Source organism: Ochotona curzoniae, unplaced genomic scaffold (genome assembly GCF_017591425.1).
Source record: "Ochotona curzoniae isolate NIBS_2020 unplaced genomic scaffold, NIBS_Ocur_1.0 contig_1014, whole genome shotgun sequence".
NCBI classification, from domain to species: domain Eukaryota; kingdom Metazoa; phylum Chordata; class Mammalia; order Lagomorpha; family Ochotonidae; genus Ochotona; species Ochotona curzoniae.
Window position 1 is genome coordinate 14,527,508 of NW_024464920.1, and position 24,418 is coordinate 14,551,925.

At 36.1% G+C, this 24,418-nt stretch overlaps 1 protein-coding gene across 10 annotated transcripts in view; it reads left to right on the top strand.

Annotated features, from left to right (window-relative positions):
• ATP2B1 (ATPase plasma membrane Ca2+ transporting 1) overlaps window positions 1-24,418 on the top strand; it is a 108,850-nt gene that overhangs the window by 54,630 nt on the left and 29,802 nt on the right. For 7 of the 10 annotated variants that reach the window (XM_040980943.1, XM_040980931.1, XM_040980933.1 and 4 more), the window contains exons 3-11: window positions 5,641-5,838; window positions 10,609-10,863; window positions 10,956-11,081; window positions 14,960-15,100; window positions 17,462-17,500; window positions 18,169-18,330; window positions 19,157-19,371; window positions 21,551-21,793; window positions 23,089-23,330. In XM_040980943.1, coding sequence (XP_040836877.1) covers window positions 5,641-5,838; window positions 10,609-10,863; window positions 10,956-11,081; window positions 14,960-15,100; window positions 17,462-17,500; window positions 18,169-18,330; window positions 19,157-19,371; window positions 21,551-21,793; window positions 23,089-23,330 — 1,621 coding nt within the window. The remainder of the gene's footprint in view (window positions 1-5,640; window positions 5,839-10,608; window positions 10,864-10,955; window positions 11,082-14,959; window positions 15,101-17,461; window positions 17,501-18,168; window positions 18,331-19,156; window positions 19,372-21,550; window positions 21,794-23,088; window positions 23,331-24,418) is intronic. The other 3 variants (XM_040980973.1, XM_040980982.1, XM_040980966.1) reach the window with 2 other exon arrangements.

Genomic DNA, 24,418 nt, shown 5'->3' on the forward strand with positions numbered 1-24,418 from the left:
TTTTCCACATTAACTGTTAATTTTCAGAAATAGCAACCTGGTGCGTTCATGCTTAGGAAAGGCAATTGCCACAGGCCAGGGCACATTGGATAAACACACCAAGTGTCTGACAGGATCATGAGGTTGAAAGTTTTCTGAGTGCTAATTACTGAGCTCAGGAGAGAGAGAGAGAGAGAGAGAGAGAGAGAGAGAGAGAGAGAGAGAGAGAGAGAACATGTACATGTTGTAGGCATTCACGTTAAAAAGCTGAGTTTTGTTTTTTTTCTCCTAGCACCCTGAATGCTGTCCTTGAAAGGGAAGAGATAATTATTGTGGACCTGGAAAGATTGGGAAAGATTGTAGCTGGCAGCCTTTCTAATTTCTCCACAAATTAAATAATTCAGTTCATTTTATCTTGTACACTACTAAGCAAGACACAAGCTAGAAATAAACAGTAAAGATTTGTCAATCATCTCAGATTATTTTAATGCTCCTATTAGTAACAGTACCATTAGCACAAACATACAGCATGTCACGGTATTCGGAGCTGATGGGGACTCAGACTGTAATAACACCTTAACTGACCTGGTAAGCCTTAGGAGAGGAGCAGTGAGCTGTCATTGCCCTCTCAGAAACGTTCTAAATGCTTATTTGAGCCTTTCATCTTAAAAGTGCTTTCTGTCAACTATTTTTGTTCCTACACTTGAAAACAGCCTGAAATAGTTTTGCTCATAAAATGTATAGGATATAAGCCTTTCCTGCAAAGAATTAAACTCCCAAATAAGATTTATTTTTATGGAACTGTCAGCCAAGAGACTCACTTGCTTGATTCTTAAGTAGCTAGTTGCAGCCTCCTACAGGTTCCTAAATAGAGCCCAAATGCTCAGTAAATCCAAAAACTGTATCTACTGTCCACATTTCAGATAGCATGAATCTGAAATTTATATCTTGTCCACCTCTCCTATATCTCAAAAATTCAAAGAAACAAATTAGCATTCTCTGTCCTCTGAAGGTACTTCAAAATGTTCATGGGAAAATGCAATGAAAACAGGTTTTTAGGCAAGCATTTAGCTAAGTCTATAGGGAAGATTTCATATGAAAATCACACCTACTGATTGTTACACATAGAGTACTCTTCAAAATGTGTCCAAACAAAGCTACTCCTTTATAGCAATTGGTAAATTGGTGAGACTGTGAGGAGGTGTACAAATGCAATTTGATTCCTATAATGAATATTGATCCCCTATCCAGTTTTGGGACTCATTGTTGATATCTGAGAATGTCCTTATCTGTTCTAGTCTCCTAAATTTGAATTCCAGTTCTCTGCAATGCTCGATATAGTGGGTTGTGTTTAACTTGTTGCTTCTCATTCTTCCCCCCATCCTCCCCCCACCAAACTATTAAGTTCCTAGACAAGTCCCAAGGAAAGATGTCTTGTCTCATTTTAATTAATCTGGTTAGTGAGCATTTGAGAATTAATACATTTTAGTTTAGCTCAGTGGTTTTTAAAGTTGAGGGCAGAAGTAAGATCACTTCCTCTTTTGAAATTGAGACTGAAATTAAACTATCTCCTAAGAAAAATGCACATAAACATTAGTTTTCATGTTCTTTCTTGTTCTGCGTGTTTTGTTATGGCCTTCACTTAGAGAAGTCAGGTTGGCTGCTGCTGTCAGCACCACCTTCACATACGCACATACACAAGTAACAGATTTTGATGTTACTGTCAAATGTGCCATGTATCATGCCCAATTTTCAGTTAAACCTTCTGGCTTCCAACAACCTAGTGGACCCTTTTCCCTGTTCATTTCCTAAATTTTAAATTTGTTCCATAAATTCAGGTGCTGCATTTTCTTGTAAAATATCAAGGTTTTGATACAATATGCGTTTTATTCCATACTGTACAGACAATGCTGTTGAGCCATTACCTCCTCTAAAAATGAATTTGTTCTAATCTACAGTGGTAGATCTAGATTCCAAAAGCATGTAATTCTGAGATTGTTTTTGATGGTTTAGGTTATAGATTTGTGTGTGTTTGTAAAGCTAACTAATCCATAAGGAGATAAATCTCTTGCATGACCTTGGCCTCATTGCTACCCTGCTACAGTCAACTGAACCAACCGCACTAGGCAGATGTCTCATTAGAGTGTCTCACAGATTGCTTCTAATAATATGGTAACATACCTTTCTGCATTTTTTAAAACTAGTTCTGGGTAGTTTCATCCTCAGTTCCACCAGCTTAGCTGAACCTTAAACTTTCTCCTTCCTTATTAAACAAGTGGCTTCTGCACCTGTTTTAAGCAGACACCTCCACCATGGATTGCATTCCCTCTGGCCTTTTCAGAGGCTTTAGTCTTCTATTATCCTTAGTGTCTTATCTCACCAGAGACTCTTGAGACTTGCTCCTTTCCATTAGTACGTAATTTGCCTTAGTATCTGTCACCTACCTTAAGAAAACAAAATGTAAATTAAATCCATTTTTAGCTGGCCTTTACTGTTGTATTTTTCCCCACTATGTCATATCCCTAGCGAAATTTACTGTACCGCCTCCCTTTATTCATTCCCCTTCTGTTTAGCTTTTTAGGTGGATTTTCTTCCATATTACTTTCCTGGAAGATTTCTTATGAGGTCATCAGCTTCTGAATAGAGACAGAATGTGGTCTAATTTCTCTCTCTCTCTCTCTCTCTGTCCACCTCCCTGCTTCTCCCCCCCCCCCCCCCCCCCCCCCATGATCTATTTGAAAGGAAGAGTTAGAGAAAGTAAGGTCTTTCAACTGCTGATGTTGTTACAAGAGCTAGAGTTTGGGCATGCCAAAAACAGGAGCTTCTTGCAGGGCTCCCAAGTGAATGCAGGGGCCCAAAGACTCAGGTCTTCCTTTGCTGCTTTCCCAGGCACATTAGCACGGAGCTGGCTCAAAAGTGGGGCAGCAAGGACTTGCACTGATGTCCATGTGGGATGTCCTTGTGCTTCAAATGGCAGATCTACCTGCTATATAACAGTACCAGCTCCTGTCTTCATCTGAAACAACCTGTAGCCAAGCCCCATAATCATTTCACAAAATCGTTTATTCCTAGGCTTTTGCAGTACTATGCGATCATGTTTTATTTTTCCCTCCTTTCTTCCTGGTTCTTCTCAGTTGCTTTGGCTTCTTTTCCTTCTCATATCATCACAATGCTCTCAGGTTCTACACTGCTCTCTCCTTGTTTGGGAGCTAGCTTTCCTGAAATTTCCATTGGATGCATGGCTACAGACTGATCTGTGTGGGTCGGTGACCCTGTGGCTCACACTTCTCCCTGATTTCTGAGTGTGGAGATGTCATCTCTGCTTGTTTTGCTTAATTTGTTTTTCCCCTTTCCACCGAATTCTGCCATTCCTTAGGCCTGCCCTGTCTTGGTAAATGACTCTATCATCCACCCACTCAAGTGCTTCAACCAAAAGAAAATAGAAGTCTAGATATCATTCTTTATTCTTCCCTTTCATCTCACATCCAGCCTTTCAGCAGATTGTCTGATCTGCTTCCAAGATACCTGGCAAATCCAGTTACTCCTCTCTCTGCCTCCACTTCTAAAAGTCAATTCAAGCAACAGTTTCTCACTGGTTTCTCCCACCCCCTCGCTCTTCAGTTTGTCCTTTGCATAGCAGTCTAAGTTACTGAAAATGCATATTAGTGGTTTCTTTCACACTGAAGTGGGTGTCAGTCTCCTCTCAGGGTCCGCTGTGATGTTGCCTTTGGCTGCTCTCCCCATCTCAATCCTGTTTTCTTTCCCTCCTGGGTCACTAGGCTGTACCCACAGTCACTTTGTTTGTATCGCTTGGATTCTGCAGCCTTACTTTGCTCTTTGTATTAGCTTTTGAGCTACTGGCAGTGTTCTGATCTAAAATCTCTTCATGCCTGTTCATCATTCAGATTAAGTCAAACATTAGCTCTCTGGAAAGACTAATGTAACTCACTGAGGGAATCTTCATTGCCCTTTTTTGTGTCTATAATTACTTTAATTGTCTATTTGTCTCCCTCTTGTGTAATATAAGGTTGTTGCATGTAAGACTCATGTTGTTCACAATAAATTATCAGCACAGAGAACATTCTCTCAAAGTAGTAATGTCCCATATGTATTTGGGGCAACAGATTATTGCTACAACATTTTTAGCTTTATTTTACTTAGGGTATATAAGTTTATTATTAGAACTTGCCCTCCGCCAATGGAGTAAAAAGCTTTAGTGTTCGTTTTTTAACTTACCTTCCCTATTCAGTTGCTTAGTAACATTACCTACTCCTTAATTTTATTTGCATACTGTATACCTTTTGCTGCATTCCTCCAAAATAGTGTTGAAATTAAGTTACATCACCAAGTGTTAGTGCTCCACCAGTCCTCCCAATATTACATAACTTATGTAAGATTTCAGTGGATGAACTAGAATCTAAATCTTCTAATTCCTAAACAAGATAGCTTTGTTGATGTGGGGGTCCTAGCTATGTGCTTATGGTAGAAGAAATATAATCTTTAGAAACCTTTACTTTTTTTTTTAATTCTCAAAAATACCTTCAAGGTAACACTTTTATGTTAAAGCCCCCAAAACAGCCGTCAAAGTGCTTAAAATATTGACTCCAATTATATCCAGTAAAAATTAAGATCTGACCAGTTGTTTTTGTATTTTGTATAGCTCAGAGAGGTAATAAATCTTCTTTTCTCTTTGTGGCTATTTAAGGGCATTAAAACAGGGGACTGCTGGAGTGGGCTGCTGCTAACAATCAAGTTTAGCTTGAGTTTAATATGGCAAATATGGCAAATTCAAAGTAGTATATGTTGGCAGCTTTGCCCCCTCAGCATTCTTAAACTGAGGGCAAATGTCATTTGTACTGCTACGTTGCTATGTCCCATAGTATGCACCTGTATACACACATTGCATTAGCTGGCTCGAATATACCTGGATTTGGCAAAAGCAGTGAGATAAATTTAGTGGGGACTTTGCTTGATAAGATGGAAGGAAAACAAAATGAATATTCCAGTCATGTTAACCTGCCTGCCTCTTCAGTGTTCCAATTCCACACCCCAGGCGGTAAGTATTATGACAGGAGATGTAGTTAGCACTGCCTGTTTTCTGGAAAAACAAAAACAAAAAATCAAACTCATAAGATTTCTGTTTTGTGACTCGCCATGTGTCTGTTAGTCTTGATTATAACAAACATTTTACTATAGTTGCTTCTAAGAGCATGAGATAGATTAACTTTATTGTTCCTCAGTAAAGATGAAAATCAGCTAAATCAAATCTATTTAAACTTCCTGGTGTTGGCATGGAAAACTAAGTAAAGGTCATAGAAATGTTTAAGTCTGATGTAAAAACAATCCATCAACTGCATTGATTCTCTTCTCCAGCAGTTTCCAAGATGGTGTAAGCTAGTATGATTGAAAAAAAAAATTAACAGCTGGCACAGTGAAAATTCTTAATCTAGTCATCTACTCAAAATGTTCTTTTAAAAGCACTGCACGTGTTTTTCAGTGATTTAAATTCTGTACACTTAGTTTAAAAAAAGAAAATGCAGACATTTTCATAGGGTCTTCTGATTGTAATCTAAGTGTGACAAATAAATATTTTGAATAAACCAGCTATTTCCACTTATTAGGTAGTATAACAGCTCACTGAAATTTGTTTCTTTTTATTAGGTTTAAGTGGAAACCTTGCAGATTTGGAAAGAAGAGAAGCAGTGTTCGGAAAGAACTTTATACCTCCTAAAAAGCCAAAAACCTTTCTTCAGTTAGTGTGGGAAGCATTACAAGATGTCACTTTAATTATATTAGAAATCGCAGCCATAGTATCATTGGGCCTTTCTTTTTATCAACCTCCAGAAGGGGATAATGCACGTAAGTAATGAAAAAACAAAAACTTGTGTGTGTGTCTGTGTGTCTGTGTGTGTTTGGCTCATTCATTTACTAAGACATAGTCCAGCCTAGGTTTTTAACTGTTTGCTATGCGCTAAGCATTGCTCTAAGTGCGTTAAGCATATTAACTTAGAAACCTTTTACACAGTTCTGTGAGTTAGATAAAAGACTTCTATTCTGTCCATATATGCATACCATGTGTGGGACACTGACCTGAGCCATGTGTATCACGTAGTCTTGTTCTGTTACGGTTTTTCAATATTCTAGTACATGGTTTTACTGAGAAATAATTCCAGCTTCTGATTTTTTTTTCCTGGAAAATATTACAAAGGCAAATTTTTGTTCTCTTCCCAAATGTATCACTTTCTTTATTCTTATAACATTTTCCTCTATGTGCCATTCAGGTCATTTTCATACCATTACAGAAAAAAACAGTTTTTAAAGACTTCCTTATTTTTGTTGGAAAGAAAGATCTTCCATCTGCTAGTTCTCTTCCAAAGTGACCGCAATGGCCAGAGCTGAGAGGAGTTTCGTCCAGGACTCCCATGTGGGTGCAGGGTCCCAAGGCTTTGGGTCATTTTCTGCTGCTTTCCCAGGCCACAAAGCAGAGAGCTAGTTGGGAAATGGAGCTGCCAGAACACAACCATATGAGATCCTAGCATTCAAAGGGCAAGAATTAATGAATTTATCCATTGCATCAGGCCCTACAGAAAAATTTATAATGTGGTTTTGTTGAAGAAATGCTACACATGAGATTGTTATATTACAGAATTTTATGGTTATGGCTTCATTCTGGTGCTCCAAACATTGGAGAATTTTAGATTTAAAATTTTGAATTAGGACTGCTGAAGAAGTAAAGTATTGTGGATAATATGTAAATAATCCTGACCAGTGAAGAAACATGTCTCTAATTCAATGAGTAAGTCCTCTTTAATAATTTGTAGCTATAAATAATTTTGTTTTTCTGCTGGTTTTCTGTACCTTGATCTGAAAATTTTTTTCTCCTATTAAAAAAATTAATATCTTAGCCTGGAGGCTTGGCCTAGCGGCTAAAGTCCTCGCCTTGAACACACCGGGATCCCATATGGGTGCAGGTTCTAATCCCGGCAGCTCCACTTCCCATCCAGCTCCCTGCTTGTGACCTGGGAAAGCAGTAGAGGATAGCCCAGTCTTGGGCCCCTGCACCCTTGTGGGATACCCGGAAGAAGTTCCTGGATCCTGGCTTCGGATCGGCATAGCATCGGGCGTTGGCGCTCACTTGGGGAGTGAATCATCGGATGGAAGATCTTCCTCTCTGTCTCTCCTCTTCTCTGTATATCTGACTTTCCAATAAAATAAATAAATCTTAAAAAAAAAAAATTAGTATCTTGACACAATACATTCGATCATTGCTGTTCAATATATTCTCAGTTTTCATTGACTGTATTTAAATAGCTGTAAAGTGAATCAGTAGTATTTTATGTACCAAAAGACTGATCGACCAGAATACTGTTTTTGCAAACCTCATTTTACGCCCTTCAAGATATGAAAAATTCAGGAAATACTAACTAGAAATTAGCATAGGTAGTTGTACAGTTGTTTTTGTGCTGTGGTAAGGGCTCATATGAGAATTTTTTTTAAAGGACATTGATTGCAAGGTAAGCCAGCTAATCTGAGATCAGTGTAGATCTCAGTTTTTTAGAGGAAACTTTTGGAGCCAGAAATTATTTTGTTTCCATGTTCATTGTGGCAGCTCTGAATTAATGTAATCCAGACTGTCTTCATATTTTGTCAAGTGTGTCATGTGAAGGGAAACTGTGCTTAGTTGAGAATCACTGATGCCAGTAAGAAGGGATTTTAGTCTACATTCTTGTCAGTATTGACCTAGATATTTATTTTTATAGAATTTATTTAGAAAGCATTGCCAAGTGGGAGAAATTTTCCAATTGCTGGTTCAGTGCCCAGATGGGTGGTTTGGGCCAGGAGCTAGGAGCTTCGTTTGGGTCTCCCGAGTTGTGGGCAGTGGTCCCAACACTTGGGACTTTTTTTTCCAGGCCATTAGCAAGAGCTAGAGTTAGTAGAACAGTTGATACAAACCAGCGTCTATATTGCGTGCTGGTGTCACAGGCAGCTGCTTTACCCACTACACCATAGTGGCAGCCCCAAGCCAAATTATTTTTAAAACTTATGTTTTTTCAATTATGATAGTATACATTTTGCTCTCACTCACATAATTAAAGGAAGAAGCAAAGGCAAAGGAAATGGTATTTGTTGAGAATTGTATTTTAACAGATTCCTACTACACCTTTATTTTTTTTTTTCTCCAGCTTTAAAGTCACATTCTGTGTCTGTGGTGTCTGTCCGTGTTCCTGTTTATGGACATGAGCACGGTGGAGGATGGACAGAGGTGGATGTCTGTGTTTATGTGAAAGGGGATACTGTATTTACATGTTTAGCAATGTACAGTTGAACTTTTCAGTTTTTTCTTTACCCAGTTTTTGCAATGGAATGTTGAGAATTGATATACTAGAACTGATTGAACATTTTCCCTCAACATGTTCTTAACATATCTAGGCCAAATCTTTCAAGAATTGGAGGTGCCACTCTTGTAGGATGTAGTGACAGGTCCTTTCCCAACCTCGTTGGAGGGCATTCTGGTACTAAAATCCAACTGGGAAGATGATCCGGATTTGTCAGTCATAAAGCATTTTAGAAAGACTGAGGATCTATTGGAAGTTAATAAAACAAAAGATTTTTTACCATTAGTTAATTTTAACACTTGGAAATAGTATTTGCCTACAGGAAGTAAAAATTCCTGTTTAATACTGTTGGACATGAAAACATATGGTTTTCTATGCAAGTAAGCTTATTGTTATATGTATGCCACTCATTCAGAAACATTGGTTTTGGTGCCTCTTTATAATGTTAACAGTATTGAAGATTCCAAAGAGCTTTTGATTATGTAAGTTACGTCTATGAGTTTTTGTTGTATTCTAAATTACAGTGCTCATTCCCAGCAAAATGGTAGCCATGTGAGTGGTAGATTTGTTAATTACTTTGATTGTGGTAACCAATATACAGTTATCTAAATGTCACATTGTGCAAATTGGATATATGCTGTTCTTATTTGTTAATCATATCCCACTAAAGCTCCAAGCATATTTATTTATCCATTTAAAAATAACAGTTAAGACTTTTGCGTACTAACTTAAGATAGCATTTTGATACAAAGTAGCTATTATCCACAGCCCCAGCATTTTTAATGAAATGGTAAATGTGATGTTTTTCCTTTCAATGTATCTCATTTGATGTCTGACTGAATTATAGTTAGATTAGGGCTGTCATATCTACTCTGGAATAGATGTATTAGATTATCAAATATAATGTAACTTTTGGCAAATTCTGTTATGCACTTGAGATTTGAGGCAATAATGTCTTGGTATCATCATGAAAATAACCTTTAATCTCTTGAGGTTTCTGGACTACGCTTTAAAAACTACTTATATATAGTTAGAGTGTACATACTTGATATATCATCCAAACAGTACTGTAAGTAGGGGGATGGTAGAGAGTATAAGTAGAATTCATATTGTACATGTATCTCAGTTGAATTATTTACAGTGAGAAACACCTTTGATAAAATTATTTTATTAGCATTTGGACATAGGGAAAAATTAGTTAAAATGTTTTATAACCAATAAGTATAGTTCTTTGTAGCTTTAATCTTGGCCTTATTCCCTGTGACTCTTCTAAAACTTTATAATATCAATAGGAAAAGAACTCAATTTCTAGATGTATTTTTTTAATGTGTATTTCAGGTTCTCTTTTAAAATATTCAATAGTTTAATGGGAGTCAAAGAGAAAGAACCTTCTTCCTAGAGCTCTTCTGTTGCTGATTCACTGCCTCAGTGGGCACCACTGGCCAGGGCTAGACCAGGACAGAGCCACGTGCCAGAATTTCTTCCAGATTTCCCACATGAATGGCAGACACCCACGCTCTTTGGCCATCTTCCACTGCTTTCTCAAGCAAATTAGGGGGGAGATTGATCTGAAGTGGACAGCTAGTATTTGTCCTTGAGCCCACATGCAATGACAGTGTCACAGGTGGCAGCTTAACCCACTAGAATAAAATTTAAAGTTTAAATGCTTTTTTGTTTTTTAAGGTTGGGTCTAAATTTGATTTATTGTTTAACTCAGTTTCAGTGTCTCTGTCATAGCTGAAAAGCATGCTGCACCATTTTATAAACAGCTGTACTCAAATCATACCAATTTTCCGAGTTGATAGCCATTGTCTTCATGGTATCGCAGTCTTTATTTGCTCTTGATCCAGACTTAGCTCTGATGAGGAGTTTAACATTTGTTCTCTGGATAGGAAGAAGCAAGGATTATCCACAAGAATGGAAACCCTGAATGCATTTAACTGATTATGTAGTCAGTGATACATGGTCATTTCTTTAGCTTGAAAAGGACTCTGAGTCTCAAACATAAGTTAATGTGCCTTACTGAGGCTTGATCTCTGTCATTGTCCTTACTCTTAACTAGAACCCTAGACTGTCTTCCTGTTCTGTCTAAGGTTCATTCTTAGAGACAGAGAATTAGACATAGTAAGCATTCTTGCTGTGGATTGCTTTGAGTTCTTAGGGTCCTCAAGGTATTAAGTACAGTTGATGAAATAAATGAAAGTGTAGTTAATGAAAATCTATAGTTTAGACTTACATTTGTTATCAGTTCAGAATATGTGTTTTGACAAGTGTTTTCTTTCTTTCTGAATAGTTTGTGGAGAAGTTTCTGTTGGGGAGGAAGAAGGTGAAGGTGAAACTGGTTGGATTGAAGGAGCTGCAATCCTGTTGTCAGTGGTGTGTGTCGTGTTGGTAACAGCTTTCAATGACTGGAGTAAGGAAAAGCAGTTTAGAGGCTTGCAGAGTCGGATTGAACAAGAACAGAAGTTCACTGTCATCAGGGGTGGTCAGGTCATTCAGATACCTGTAGCTGACATTACTGTTGGAGATATTGCTCAAGTGAAATACGGTAAGTCAAAGGGGAAAAAAAGACTTATCTGAAAGGAAACATAGAATTAGTATAATCTTATTCAGAGTTTGGCATGTCATTTTTTTTTTTAGGTGATCTTCTTCCTGCTGATGGTATACTTATTCAAGGCAATGATCTTAAAATTGATGAAAGCTCCTTGACAGGTGAATCTGACCATGTAAAGAAGTCTTTAGATAAAGATCCTTTACTTCTATCAGGTAGGAATTTCTTTTGTATCTTTGAACTTTTCCTCCACATCTGTTGTGTACCATTGTCAGCAGTTTCCCTGAGAGCTGATAATATGAAAAGGAGTCAGATTTTATGCTAGCTTCAACCCTCGTGATTTATAGAAACTTTTTTTGTAAGCTGACAGTAGAAATCTTTTATTTCAGAGCTATTCTCATTTTACCAATGAAGAGCATGTGTCTAAAGTCAAAAGACTTGAGAGTCTGTGTTGTGCTAGTTCAAGTCAGTAGAATAATGAATCAAAACTAGAAACAAGCTGACATTTTTTAATTCTTTGTTTCATTTTATTTTTGCCACCTGCTAATTTATTTTTTATGTTACTATGATCTGTTTTTCTGTATCTTGCTTATTTTTAAGGCCAGCTGAAGTATGGAATTAAAGAATTCTTATCTGTTTAAAATAAGTTAATAGTTCCTATGGTAATTTAGAATTGACAGGGTATTTTAAAATCATAGAATCCTTGAAGTTCACCTAACCCAACTCCCTCATTTAAATTGTTGACTAAAGAATCTGAGACATTAGCTATTTATTTGAGGTTGTGCTCACAGGAGTAACCAGTAGCCCAAGAAGAACTCCCACAACTAGTCTGGATGAAATTTCTACACAGTTAAGGGACGTTCTGGGAGGAAAAAGTGGGTAGACACTTGGGAGGCTTAGAGAGTAGCCTCACTGTGTTGATAATGTGATTGAAAACAGTAAACATAAGATGTAGGAAAATTACAAGTTGCTTTGTAAAACACTGAACAAGAAGCCAGAGTGCCATGGATTGATACTGAAAGCATATTGATTATTTAAATTTGTATTTATAAGGTTTTACTGTTCATAAGAGTCTTATAATTAATTGCCCAATATTCTTTTTATAGAATTAATAAAATTTTCTATAAGAGCTCTATTGTTAGGCTGAATTTGTACTCGTTTTAGGGGAGCCAAATGTTACCTATTTGTCTTCTATTATTTTCATGTATTAGTAGAATGCTGATGTTACATACCTTGTCAGAAGATTCTTGTCGATTTTAGTCGGCATCTGTAATTTCCCAGTGAGGTTCAAATTTTGACTGAAAAGGCAACTAAAGTCAAACCTATGATACCAGCAAGCATCAGTTAATTTAGAAACACAACTTAAAAACAGAACCTGAGCTTAGCCATTACCCTTTTAAGGTATTTTAATGTGCCCCTCCAAAAGCTTGTATGAGAAAGTAATTGTGTATGTGTGTACTCAAAAAATCAGACTGATTACATGAGTTTTACTTATAAACATTATGAAGAGGGTATGAATTCTAATTATAGGCAGATTTTTGTCAAGAGGACTTATTTTTTCTATACCTCTAGCAGCATACACTACTTAGAATGTTTATATTCTATTTGAGTGTTTCTCTGTGTTGATGTTCTTGTAATTAATGCCAAATAAAAGTATCTTGGACATAAACATATATTGAAATAATGCATAGTCATTCTACTTATTTGTTGCCATGCTTCTAACTAGTTAACCCAATAAAATCTATAGTCTTTGCGAAACAAAGAGATGGTGTCTATTCATACCTTACAACCACAGACTAAGTGGGCTTTGTTATTTGGCTAAATGCCATTTGATATCTGTACTTCATAGACTTTTATGTACATCTGGCTTATTTACATAGTGCTTAGTTCTTCAGGTTGATTTCCTTTGAATGAACTTTGGTCCTTTCTGTTTTAACAGAGATTACTGGTAAGCTTTGTGTGTACTCAGGTTCCTAACACACCAAATGTACTGAGAAAAGTATAAATTTTCCATGTTTAAGAGAAGACTGAAATAACTTTGTAGAGAGTCCCTTATCACAGCATGGGTGGGAAAGTTTTTCTGCATTTATTTCCCTGTTCCAAAAATGTACTAAAAAACATGACATGCATTTATTTTTAAATTTACTCTCATGATGCCATCTCTCGCTGCTGTTCTTGGCTTCTTAAATTTAGATTTTCAAAAGCAGTGTTCAGTTAGCAACAGGAATATGATCAGAACAAAAACTGTTTACTTTGCCTGTGTGCGTTAGCTGCCAATAGCTAATCAAACCTGTGGTAAGAAAAAACATAAAATGTTAAGGTCTGCAGAAAGCCAAAATAGTTAAAAGAAACAAATTGTCTTTTATGCATAGTACTTAGTAAATATTGTTTTTCTAACTTAAATTTCATTTCTTGTTTCCATTGCATTTTCACTGACAAAGAAACTAATGATTGGTGAAATGTTCAGAATATAGATTTTTTTAAAGCCCAAAAATCAAAGACCTAAAAGATTTATGTTGGCCAAGTTATTCAGTAATTAATAGTAAAATACAAATTCGTAAGTCCTAGAATAAGCACATATACCTTATTAAATATTTACAACTTTTGAACATTGATTCGGTTGATAGTTGGAGTTATACCCAACTCTCCATTAGGTTATGATAATAAAAAGCAAAAAATGGGTTGTTTTGAATACTGCTTAAAATTCTCAAAAACAATTGGAGTAGAAGTTGGAAGCTTTTTATAAAGCAGAGGATAGTACAGATATGTGGAGGTGTGAGTTAGAGAATTGCCGGCAAGCATCAGTTTAAAAGTAGACTACAACTTTTGTCATCTAAAAGAGTGGGATAAATCTTTGTTTTGCAACTTAAAACTTAAATAACATTGGGCAAGATTGTAGGGGAAAAAAAAGAACAACATCTGCCAGCTTGCAAGACTTGTGTGAGGACATAGTAAAAATTCAGTGTTACTGAATCTACCTGCTAGCTTTCTTTAGTGGAATTTTATGTTAGAATAATAGATCTTTCTCTTGCTCCACCCCAGTTCCCAATAAAAGTTAAAAATAGACGTTTAAAAAAACAAGCAAGGAAACAAAACTAAAACTAGGAGGTGTGGTGGCCAGTGGTTAAAACCTAGCTTGGAATGTCCACATCACATATTTGAGTCCCTGTGTTCAAGTCCTAGCTCTTGACTTCCCATGAATGCAAGCCTTGTTGTGTCCCTCTCGCCCACTTGCATTCCTGGCTCATTGCTCTGGCCCAGCCCAGCTCTGGCTCCTGAGAGTATTTTGAAAGTGAACCAGTGAATGGAAGATGTTTGTCCCCCTTTCTGTGTGTTTCTCAGCCTTTCAAGCAAAATGGAAAATCAGGTAGTTGTTTTCTTTCAAAGGAAGGAAGTTTGAAAAGTTTGGAACGTTAGTCTCAAGCTGAGAATTTGGGGCTCAGTCCAGTAGGTGGTGTAGATGCATACCTTTTTGAGCCGTAGAGGTATATGATGAAGCCATGTTTTCAGAATATTAAAGCAGATTTCAGGACAAACTGGAAAGACCATGGAGGAGGGATGCTGTGGTATTCTAGGCACACAGAGATGAAAGCCTGGATTACATAGTGTGTGAGGTTGGTTGAGTATGGGAAATGCAACAGCCATTGTTAACGAACTCTTTTGGTTGCAAGTGCATCTCTAAAAATAAGGCACTTTCAGAGAAATGTCCCTCCTACGTTAGACTATAATTAATACTAGTGAGCATTATTGATGCCCCACAAATTCCAGGAAGTATGAACACTTCACATTTATAGGCTGATATGAGAAGTGTGAAGCACCTTCCCTCTGTCAGGTGTAGGAACTGCTGCTTCCATTTTACCAAGGCTGAATTAGATGTTACAGTATATTCAGGATCCCCTGGCAGATAAGTGGTAGAGTGAGTGATTGTTGAATCCAGAGATGACTGATTAGTTAAAACCTTATATACAGAATGCAGGATTATGTAATATCCTATTAAACATTTTATTAAGCATTGACAATGTTAAAGAAACAGTAATATTGAAATTTGGTGATAGAAGGGAAGCCTGTTACAATTTTAAGTTTTCTCTTGTAGGTACTCATGTAATGGAAGGCTCTGGGAGAATGGTAGTTACAGCTGTAGGTGTCAACTCTCAAACTGGAATTATTTTTACCTTACTTGGAGCTGGAGGTGAAGAAGAAGAGAAGAAAGATGAGAAAAAAAAGGAGAAGAAAAGTAAGAATAACAATTCACTTTAAAATTTGATGTTTGCAAATTTTTAAATATTTTTATGTTTTAGCAAGATTTTAATAACTGGTACCAAAAAAAGATTTCTCTTGTGAGAGACCTATAGAAAAAAAAAATTGTCAAATGTTTAACCAGAATTTTTTTTTCAATATTTTTAAGTAGTAAAACTAAAATAAATTTTTAGCTTTAATAACCCACTAAGGGCCTTTATTGACTATATCAGTGTCCTTTACTTTAGCCAGACAGAAGTGCCGCCTGCTTGATGTACACTTCGATTTGATGAGTAAATCAGTTGAACATTGTTTTGCTATTCCCAACCCGTTAGTTCAGTTACAAACCCTGTCAATCGTATCACACTTTGATCTGATTGAGCTTTTAGGTTTTTCAGGTTTTCTATCATATTTCCAGCTCTAATACCTGGGCAGTTGTTTTGGATACAAGCCTGGAGCTTTATTTTGACACCTTGTGTTTGTTGTGTTCTCTGTATTCAGCACATTATTGGATAGTGAGGCCTGTTAAATTTTCAGTCATTGTTGTCTGCTGTCCCTCTGAGTCTTCGGTCACCTGAAAACTTGATAACCATAGAATTTACCCATGAACGTCTTACAGGAAACTCTGACCCCAGAAAACATCAAGAGGGAGAGATGCCAGTTTTAAAAAGCTCCCTTCACCCTGCTTCTGGGAATCGGCTGTACTATTCTCCCACTCGGGCTCTCCCGCTTCTCTGAATCATTCTCCTTTAGGCTGTGCACTGTGGTTTGGCCACTTAGAGTTAGTTTTACTTAGGATAGTAAACCCGTATTTCTCTTTCTTCTACATAGCTATTTTGAGATCTTCTAAAATAACTGCCTTTCTAAATAAAATCTTGGTTTACCCTAACTACAGGAGTGTTTTAATATTTGAGTGGTTTGTTTTGTTCTTTGAGTTTTATCTTTAGCTGTGAAATTCATTTTAAGCCTAAATGTAATCATAAAGGAGTGACTACAGGTGAAGACAGAAAGGCCTACATTCTACGTTTCTCCTCCCTCTACTTTGCAAGGCTGTACTTGGTATGCCTCCATAGCTCTGTGAAGGCTGAGTGTATGCAGTCTAAATGCTAATAGTAGTGATTCTGCTTACTGAGTTCTTGGCTTAAATTATCCCATTAGTCTTCAGAGCCAGATAAGGTAAAGACCTACTTATTTGTTTTTCACTGCTCAGTAAACCAAGGCTTATGAATGTTGTGTAACTTGTCACAGGTCACAGTATTGATAAATGTCAGATCAGTCCTCTTCTCTGGCTCAAGAATCTGAGTGCCCCATCCTAATAATGGGAGTTGAAAATTATCAGCCCATTGTAAAATGGAAGTTGGCCTCTTGGCTTTATTCTTATTGGCCCCCGTGGTGTCTGTTCTAGTAGGCACCTCTTCTTCTCCAAGACCTTACTTCATGGAAAAAAACAATTATGAGAAATGAATGTTGATTGTCTACTCTCCTCCCACACCCCATTTTTTTAGACATTTCTAATTGTTGTCTGCGAGCTCCTCTGCCATTAACTTCACTGCTTTGCAATTACTGAGGCCGTCGGGGGCAGTCTCTCTCAGTTCCTTCAGTAGCTTGCAGTGTGCCTGGCTGACCTCTCCAAGCTTGAGCTCATTCAAAGCTGCTGTGCATTCATTCTCTGTCTCCTTGTCTGTCTGAAGTTTCTGTTCTTCCTTGATTATATTTGTTCCATGTTTTCAAATTTGAAGGCAGTTCTCCTTAATAAAGAAGTTATGCAGGAGAATAGTCTGCATGGTTCTGCTTCCTGTCACTTCCAGTGTTACACTGCCTATTCCAAGGAGTAGTTCCATCTGCTTTCATTGCTTCATGGCTTCACAGACCATGTTCCTCTTTGTTCCCATTTCGGAAATGACGTAAGCTGGTGTTCTTAGGCTGTGCATTTTGTATTCTTACCTCTTCTTTTATCCATTCCACTTTTGCTCATTCTCACTGAAGCTGTCCTGTGTGCCTGTTTCTCTTTTATTACATTGGGTTCTTTTTTCTCCATCCAGGCCCTATCTGATTTCTTGGGGTTGATTCTGTCTGCTTTTCTGTTGTTATTTTGGAAGCTTAATGTACCGTTTTTGGGCTGAATATAGCTTATAAGAGAAAAGTTTAATTAAAAAAGATAAGTATAGATGTCTTAAGTTATATTGGCGTATTCCCTTATAGTAAACCACCCAGGCCAAATGTTTTCTCATCTTTAGCCACAAACACACACCCCGTTGGGTAGCAATTCTGTTACAGAAATGTGAACTACACCTACATAATTTAACATGGTTGTCTTCATTTCTTTTGGAAAACTTCAATTCCCATTTTGTTCCTACAGATAAGAAACAAGATGGAGCTATTGAGAATCGCAACAAAGGTAAATTCAGGAGGAGAGCAGTGTGGCGTGCTTGTTTTCATTATATCCCAAAACAGTTTTAATCCAAACATAGGAAACAAGTGGCAAGGAAAATCAACAATAAATATTAACTGAGTTGATCTCTCTTCTTGCTTAGTCATGTTTTCTATGCAATGTTAATAACATTTCTGGTAAGCATATGCAGGTAACTTTCAAACTTAAACATTTAAAGTATTTTAATAGTGATTAGAACATAGCAAAAATGTATAAGAAACTGAAGTAGAAGTTGGCTTTCCTTCTTCATTTATTTAGAAAAGAGTACATATGCATACTGCTCTGTGCATATATTCTACATGTGGTTGTAAGTTGTATGGAAGGCATTTATGGTGTTCAGATATTGTCTAACAATATAGAGGAAGAAAAAGGATTTAATATTCTTCAGTTCTTAGAGATCTTATATTTCTCCTCATGTCTCATCCTCATTATCTAGCACCACATTCTCAAATCTGTTAAGAAGCTTCATGATCTAATGTCAGTGTTGTCCTTTTTCCTCTCTAAACATGTGTGTTCCTCCATACACACAGCTGAATATCTACGTCTTTTCTAAAAACCGATTTGTTTTTAGTTGCCTGCGAATTAGTGATAAGTGCCTTTGAAACGTAGTCAAGTTACATTTGCTGTTAATATAGCAAAAGCTCAGGATGGTGCAGCCATGGAGATGCAGCCTTTGAAGAGTGAGGAAGGTGGAGATGGTGATGAAAAAGATAAGAAGAAATCAAATTTGCCAAAGAAGGAAAAATCTGTTTTACAAGGCAAACTTACGAAGCTGGCTGTCCAGATTGGCAAAGCAGGTATGATAATATACAAAAAATTGGTTTGTTTTTAAGTCCACTGACTTTCTGCTTAAGAATTGTCTTTGACAACAGGTTAGCAGTTACTGCTTTGATAGTAGAAGACTAAAAAAGAAAATTTTCTGTTTTATCCACAATACACCAGACCCTGTGAGTTGACAGTATAGAGACTGTTAACCCTATTTTACATAGAATAGATTTTCTGATAACTTGCTTATAAGTGGTGAGGTTAATAAATCCGTTCTCTAGAATAAAACCAGAGCTCGTAGATAAAAACAGCATACCCTACATTTTTATCAGCTTTTTGAAAGAACTGTATATTTAGTCAGCGTACGTTATTAAAGTCACTTAATTTTTATCCACCTAATACTTCCTTAGAAGTATCTTGGAAAAAGTGAGGGTTTTGCTTCTTTCCCCAATAAATTTATTATTCATCAGTGAAAATTCGCAGTAATACACTTTTATTTATTAATATATATATATATAGTCCACAAAGTAGATTAGGCCGGTTTCCTTTTGACCATGTATATAAAGCATCAGATCTTGGTATTTCTTCATCATTGCCTGTTACCCTTTTGTCGCAGGCAGAAGATGACATAAGATATAGTTAAATCTAAGAAAGTATTTTAAATGCCTTTTTCCCAATTTTCTTGGGGACAGGGTTGTGTTCTGAGGCAAAAATTAAGTCTAACAATATCCAGTGATGAATTGGGTTTAAAAAGGAGGCACTTTTTCAGACAAATAAAATAAAGTTACTTATAACTCTGTAAAAGTTAACGTGTAGCTGACATCTGTATCTGAAATGTTTAATCTTTTTTTTTGAAAGGTTTATTGATGTCTGCCATCACAGTTATCATTCTTGTGTTATATTTTGTGATTGATACCTTCTGGGTTCAGAAGAGACCATGGCTTGCTGAGTGTACGCCGATTTACATACAATATTTTGTGAAATTCTTCATTATTGGAGTAACAGTTTTAGTGGTTGCAGTGCCAGAAGGTCTTCCACTTGCAGTCACTATCTCACTGGCTTATTCAGTCAAGGTAAATAGATACAAATAATAGATATGTTATATATTCCACTGGTGTACAAAAGTGCTCATCCTTTTTTGATTCTGAAAATGAGAAATTTCCCTAAATGCACAGTTTTTGGTAGAAGGACGTTGATTGGTTTAAATGTCTCAGTATATGAAGGTGGGCGTTCTCCAGAGGGCGGCCATGACATCCTGCCAGCACACCGAGGCAGAGCTCTAGCCTCTTTTTCTCTGGCAGTTGTAAAGTCAGGTTGCTTCTGTTATCCTATCTCTAAAATTGACATGTGGTACAAGAGATTCCTTCAGACTCCCGTGGCCTCCTTGTTTCTTATCCACAATGACCTACAACCTGACCATCATACTTGTGTGATGACTCATATTTCCAAACATAATTCAGATCATGTTATTTCTTTGCATAAAACCCACCAGTCACAAGTCACCCCTGGGCTAACAGACTAACGGCCCTTGTTTATGTAGCTCTCAGGGCTCACCTCTTGCTTGTTCCTTTTAGGCCTGACCTCACCACCTTCCTACTAATTTTCAAACATCCCAACTGTATTTTTACTCCAGGACTCACTTGCTTCCTCCTTTAAGTAGTATACTCCTTTGCTCTTTTTAACCCCCTTCTAATGTCACATTCACTTAAACTTTCTCAGCCTTTGTTTTCCAAATAGAATGCTAAAAAATGAACTTTGATAACTTTGCTTATTGCCGTTTACTTGAAGTAACAGTCTGTTTGAAGGTTGTTCATTTTTTATTTTGTAGTGTGATAAATGTCTTCAAGCGTTTTGAAAGGTTTAGCATGAACAGGTTTCTTTCACAACAGTTTTTGCATAAAAAAAGAATACACATGTGGAAGAATGCTGCTGTAGTAAATTTTCAGGTGTTAAGTATTTCTTATTAAGCAACATTGTGGACAGTGATCAATATAAAGTAATTATTAATAGATTCTGTTCTACCCCTCTTATCCTCAGTTTTCCAAAGTGTTTTAAATTGAACCTGTCCTGAGAAGCTTTTTTTGTTTATTTTTGCTTACTATAGGAGCTTATTTTTTTCTCAAGCTTTGAACATTGTGTTTTCAAAAATAAAGTGGTAAATGTATCAAGTGATAAAATACATTATAATCATCTATTTGCCCCTTTTGCGTGTTTTCAGATAATTAGAAATAATTGGAGTAAATATAACTATAGATATATTGATCATTTTACCAGTCATGCTACTTGTTATTTTTTTCTTTTTCGTTTTTATTTATTTAGAAGCCAGGGTTGGGAGACAGTGGGGGTTGGTGATTTGGGCTTCCCTCCTGATCCCAGATGGCAGCAACAGCCTGGGCTGGGCCACATAGAAGCCAGGAACCAGAAACTGCATTTGGATCTCCCATGTGGGTACGCAGACCCAAGGGCTTGTTATCATCTGCTTTTGCAGGCACATCAACAGGGAGCTAGATTGGAAATATAGCCTGTGGCAGCTTAACACACTAGGCTACAATGCCATCCTTACCACTTTTAAATTTTGAATAAGCATTAGTAACATTAATTTTTCAGATAATCTGAGGGATAATAGGCAGGATTGATTTGAGTTCCTTAAGTGAAAAATAGATAAGAGTTAACTTTGTCTTTAATCTTTTATTAAATGCTTATTTACCTGTGCTGATGTTATTCTCTTCACAGAGGTGTTGTTTCTTGGGTCTTAGCATTTTGCAAAATTAAACATTTTCTTGACTACAGGTCTTCGTTCTTTTGATCTTTACTTTTGCACATTACTAGTACTTTTTGAAGTATATGACGAGTTTATTCAAGGAACATGTGCAGCATCTTGCACATTAGTTATAAAATGGGTAGTATTTTACATGGGTATTAAGAATTGCATTTTATCTTTAATGGCCTTTGGACTACTATAAAAGCTTTTGGGATTTGTCATTGTTTTTAAAGAAATGGTCTTTTCTGTTGCTGTTAATAAGAGACATGGGTGTTTGACAAACATGCTTAAATCTTATGGATGAAAATCCCAAGTCTGCCAACATACGGATAGGTAAAAATGACTCTAATTTATCAGGTAACTTAAACATAAGCTCCTTAATTTAAGCTTAGAAATTCAGTTCAATTTAAAGCAATTTGCACTCATTTTTATGTAATGAGGTGATTGATTTTATGTATAGGTTAACTAGATTTTATTTTTTGTTGCTATAGAAAATGATGAAAGATAACAATTTAGTAAGGCATCTGGACGCTTGTGAAACCATGGGAAATGCTACAGCTATTTGTTCAGATAAAACAGGAACATTGACAATGAACAGGATGACAGTTGTTCAAGCTTATATAAATGAGAAACATTATAAAAAAGTTCCTGAACCAGAAGCTATTCCACCAAATATTTTGTCATACCTTGTAACAGGAATTTCTGTGAATTGTGCTTATACATCAAAAATACTGGTAAGGTTTCTTTAAAAATTTATACATATATATATATATGTTAACATTTAAATCTATACTTACTAGACCATGTATAAATCATAAAAGCTACCATTATAAGATGAATTACCATTTTAAAAGTCATTTATTCTTAGAATGTGTATCCATTTCTTTGGGTATGATTTATACTATGAAGAATGTGTATTTATCAGCATATATTCTGTTTTAAAAATTTTTTCCTTTTGTATTTTGAATAACATTTAAAAGCTTTCAAGCCTTATGACTGGGACATATTCATAATTTAGAATTTTAAATATACTTATTTTATAAAAGACCGAGCCTTTCTTAAGTATAAAAGGTCAGCTGTTAATTTTCTGGAAAAAATATGAAGCCAGATTTCAGCTTACTGTATTTTAAAGGTTTTTGGTATGTTCTGTTTGTTTTTTCAGTAGTTTCTGCTTCTTTCAGTCCTTTTGAAATTAATATGGTATGGTAATTCTAGACTTGTGTTACCTTAAAATACAGCTTTTTCAATTTTATGAATTCTAAAAATCTTAATTATAGCAAGAATCATGAAATGCATGTTTGGATGTGCTCTAGGAGTTTATGAATAAATGAACAAAAATAATATTGCGGATAATTAATTAGCATAAACATTTGAATTGAGTGATTGGGCTGAAAAGTTATGGGATCTTGGTTCTAGATCTAACATTGTTTTTTACTATCTGAAAATCTGAGCTTTGCTTTACTCAGTTTTAACTACAAATGGTCACATCTGTCCTTAAACTGATTCGTGATTATGATAAAAGGTAGTGTTTGTGCGGTGACTGTCAAGGAAGTAAAACTTCCCAATGCATTAAGACCATCGTAATTTATATACTTTTAAGCTAAAAGAACAATAGATTTCATTTTTAATTATTTAAATGTTCAGTGAAAACAAGAAAAGGATGTTAATTAAAGTTTTAAGTCCTCTTCGTATCAGGAAACACTGTGTACATTGTGCGTTTTGTATCATTAAATTCTTGGGTCACAAGTGCTCCTGTTTTACAGATGCTGAAGCCAAGGACCACAGCAGTTGGGTAACTTGACAGATATTCACATAACTAATAACTGACAGGGCTGAGTTTGGAAGCCATGCCTTTCTCATCCCACATTCCTTTTTACCTGAGTTATCCTTGTCCTCCTTTGAAATGCTGATATGAGTAGATGTTTTCTATATAATTTTGTTCTAGAATGTGACATTCTGTCTTACTTGGTAAGTTGACTTTCATGGCAAAAACAAGATGATACTAGCTTCTAAACTTTTTCTCTTATAGCCACCAGAAAAAGAGGGTGGATTACCACGTCATGTTGGTAATAAAACTGAATGTGCCTTGTTGGGACTTCTTTTGGATTTAAAACGGGATTATCAGGATGTTAGAAATGAAATCCCAGAAGAAGCACTGTACAAAGTCTACACCTTCAATTCTGTTAGGAAGTCCATGAGTACTGTCCTGAAAAATTCAGATGGAAGTTATCGAATATTCAGCAAGGGTGCATCTGAGATAATGCTGAAAAAGTAAGAGTAAATTGCTTAGATGAATAAATTGCTGGCTATAGTTGACCATGTTGTTGATGTTGTTTTCTTTTTGTGAACAGCAGATATTTGAGAGGACTTCAAACCTTTTTAGCATATTTCGTGGTATCCATATTTTTGCCCATAGCATTCTGCCATTTTCACCCTAGAGTTTCTCTTCTTAGTATTTTGCAATGGAAAAATAAACCCATTATATTCAATCTGATAAATTTAGTAAAAAATATCTTTTTGTTTGTCCCTAGACATATTTATCCCATTGTTATGTAGGATCATGAAAAATAAAGCCTTCTGGGAAGAAAAACTCAGATTGATGTCTTAACACTGTATTATAATTAGTAAATTCAAAATGTGATGAGTGATATATAAATTACCTTTCAGAACAAGCCTTAAAGCTAGATCTTGAAAATTCCTCTTTTATATGAAAATCAGTGTATGCTGTTTCACTGTCGTATTTAAGTATCTCCTATCATTTTGAATAATCTTTTTATTTTTACTGCCCTTTACAGAGCAGCAGTTTTGGTTTTAATATGCCATGTTTATACATAATTTCCATAATATTTCTGTTGTTACAAGTGTTGAAATTATTTTGCTTTCTTTAATTCCAGTAGAACAGTTTAAAAGTTTTTACTTGATAGCTTTGAAAGTTGAAACTCATTTGAGTTTTTAATGTTGTTGATTTACTTATATGTAGAATGTAATTCAGTTTTATCTTAATTGATACATGATAGATTGCAGTCTTATAGACTTAGGGTACAAGCATATGAATGAAGACATAGTATGATAGGGCAGAATGTTAAGATGAGAGATTTCACTATGCGGGTATAATATTTGAGATGATTTTTTAAAGCTACAACAGAGAAAAGGAAATGGGGATATGTTGGTTCTGTTGGGTGTTTCCAGTTGAGTAGTTCTGCTGTAGAGACAGGCTTCTGTGGCACAGGGCAAAGAAGCTTTCTTCCTACTGCACTGGGCTATTGGGTTTAAGTGTGAAAGATTCAAAATGTTTCATTTCTCAAATGCTGGTTAGTAGGTATAGGGGAGATTTTTTTTTAAAAAATCAATCTTATCAA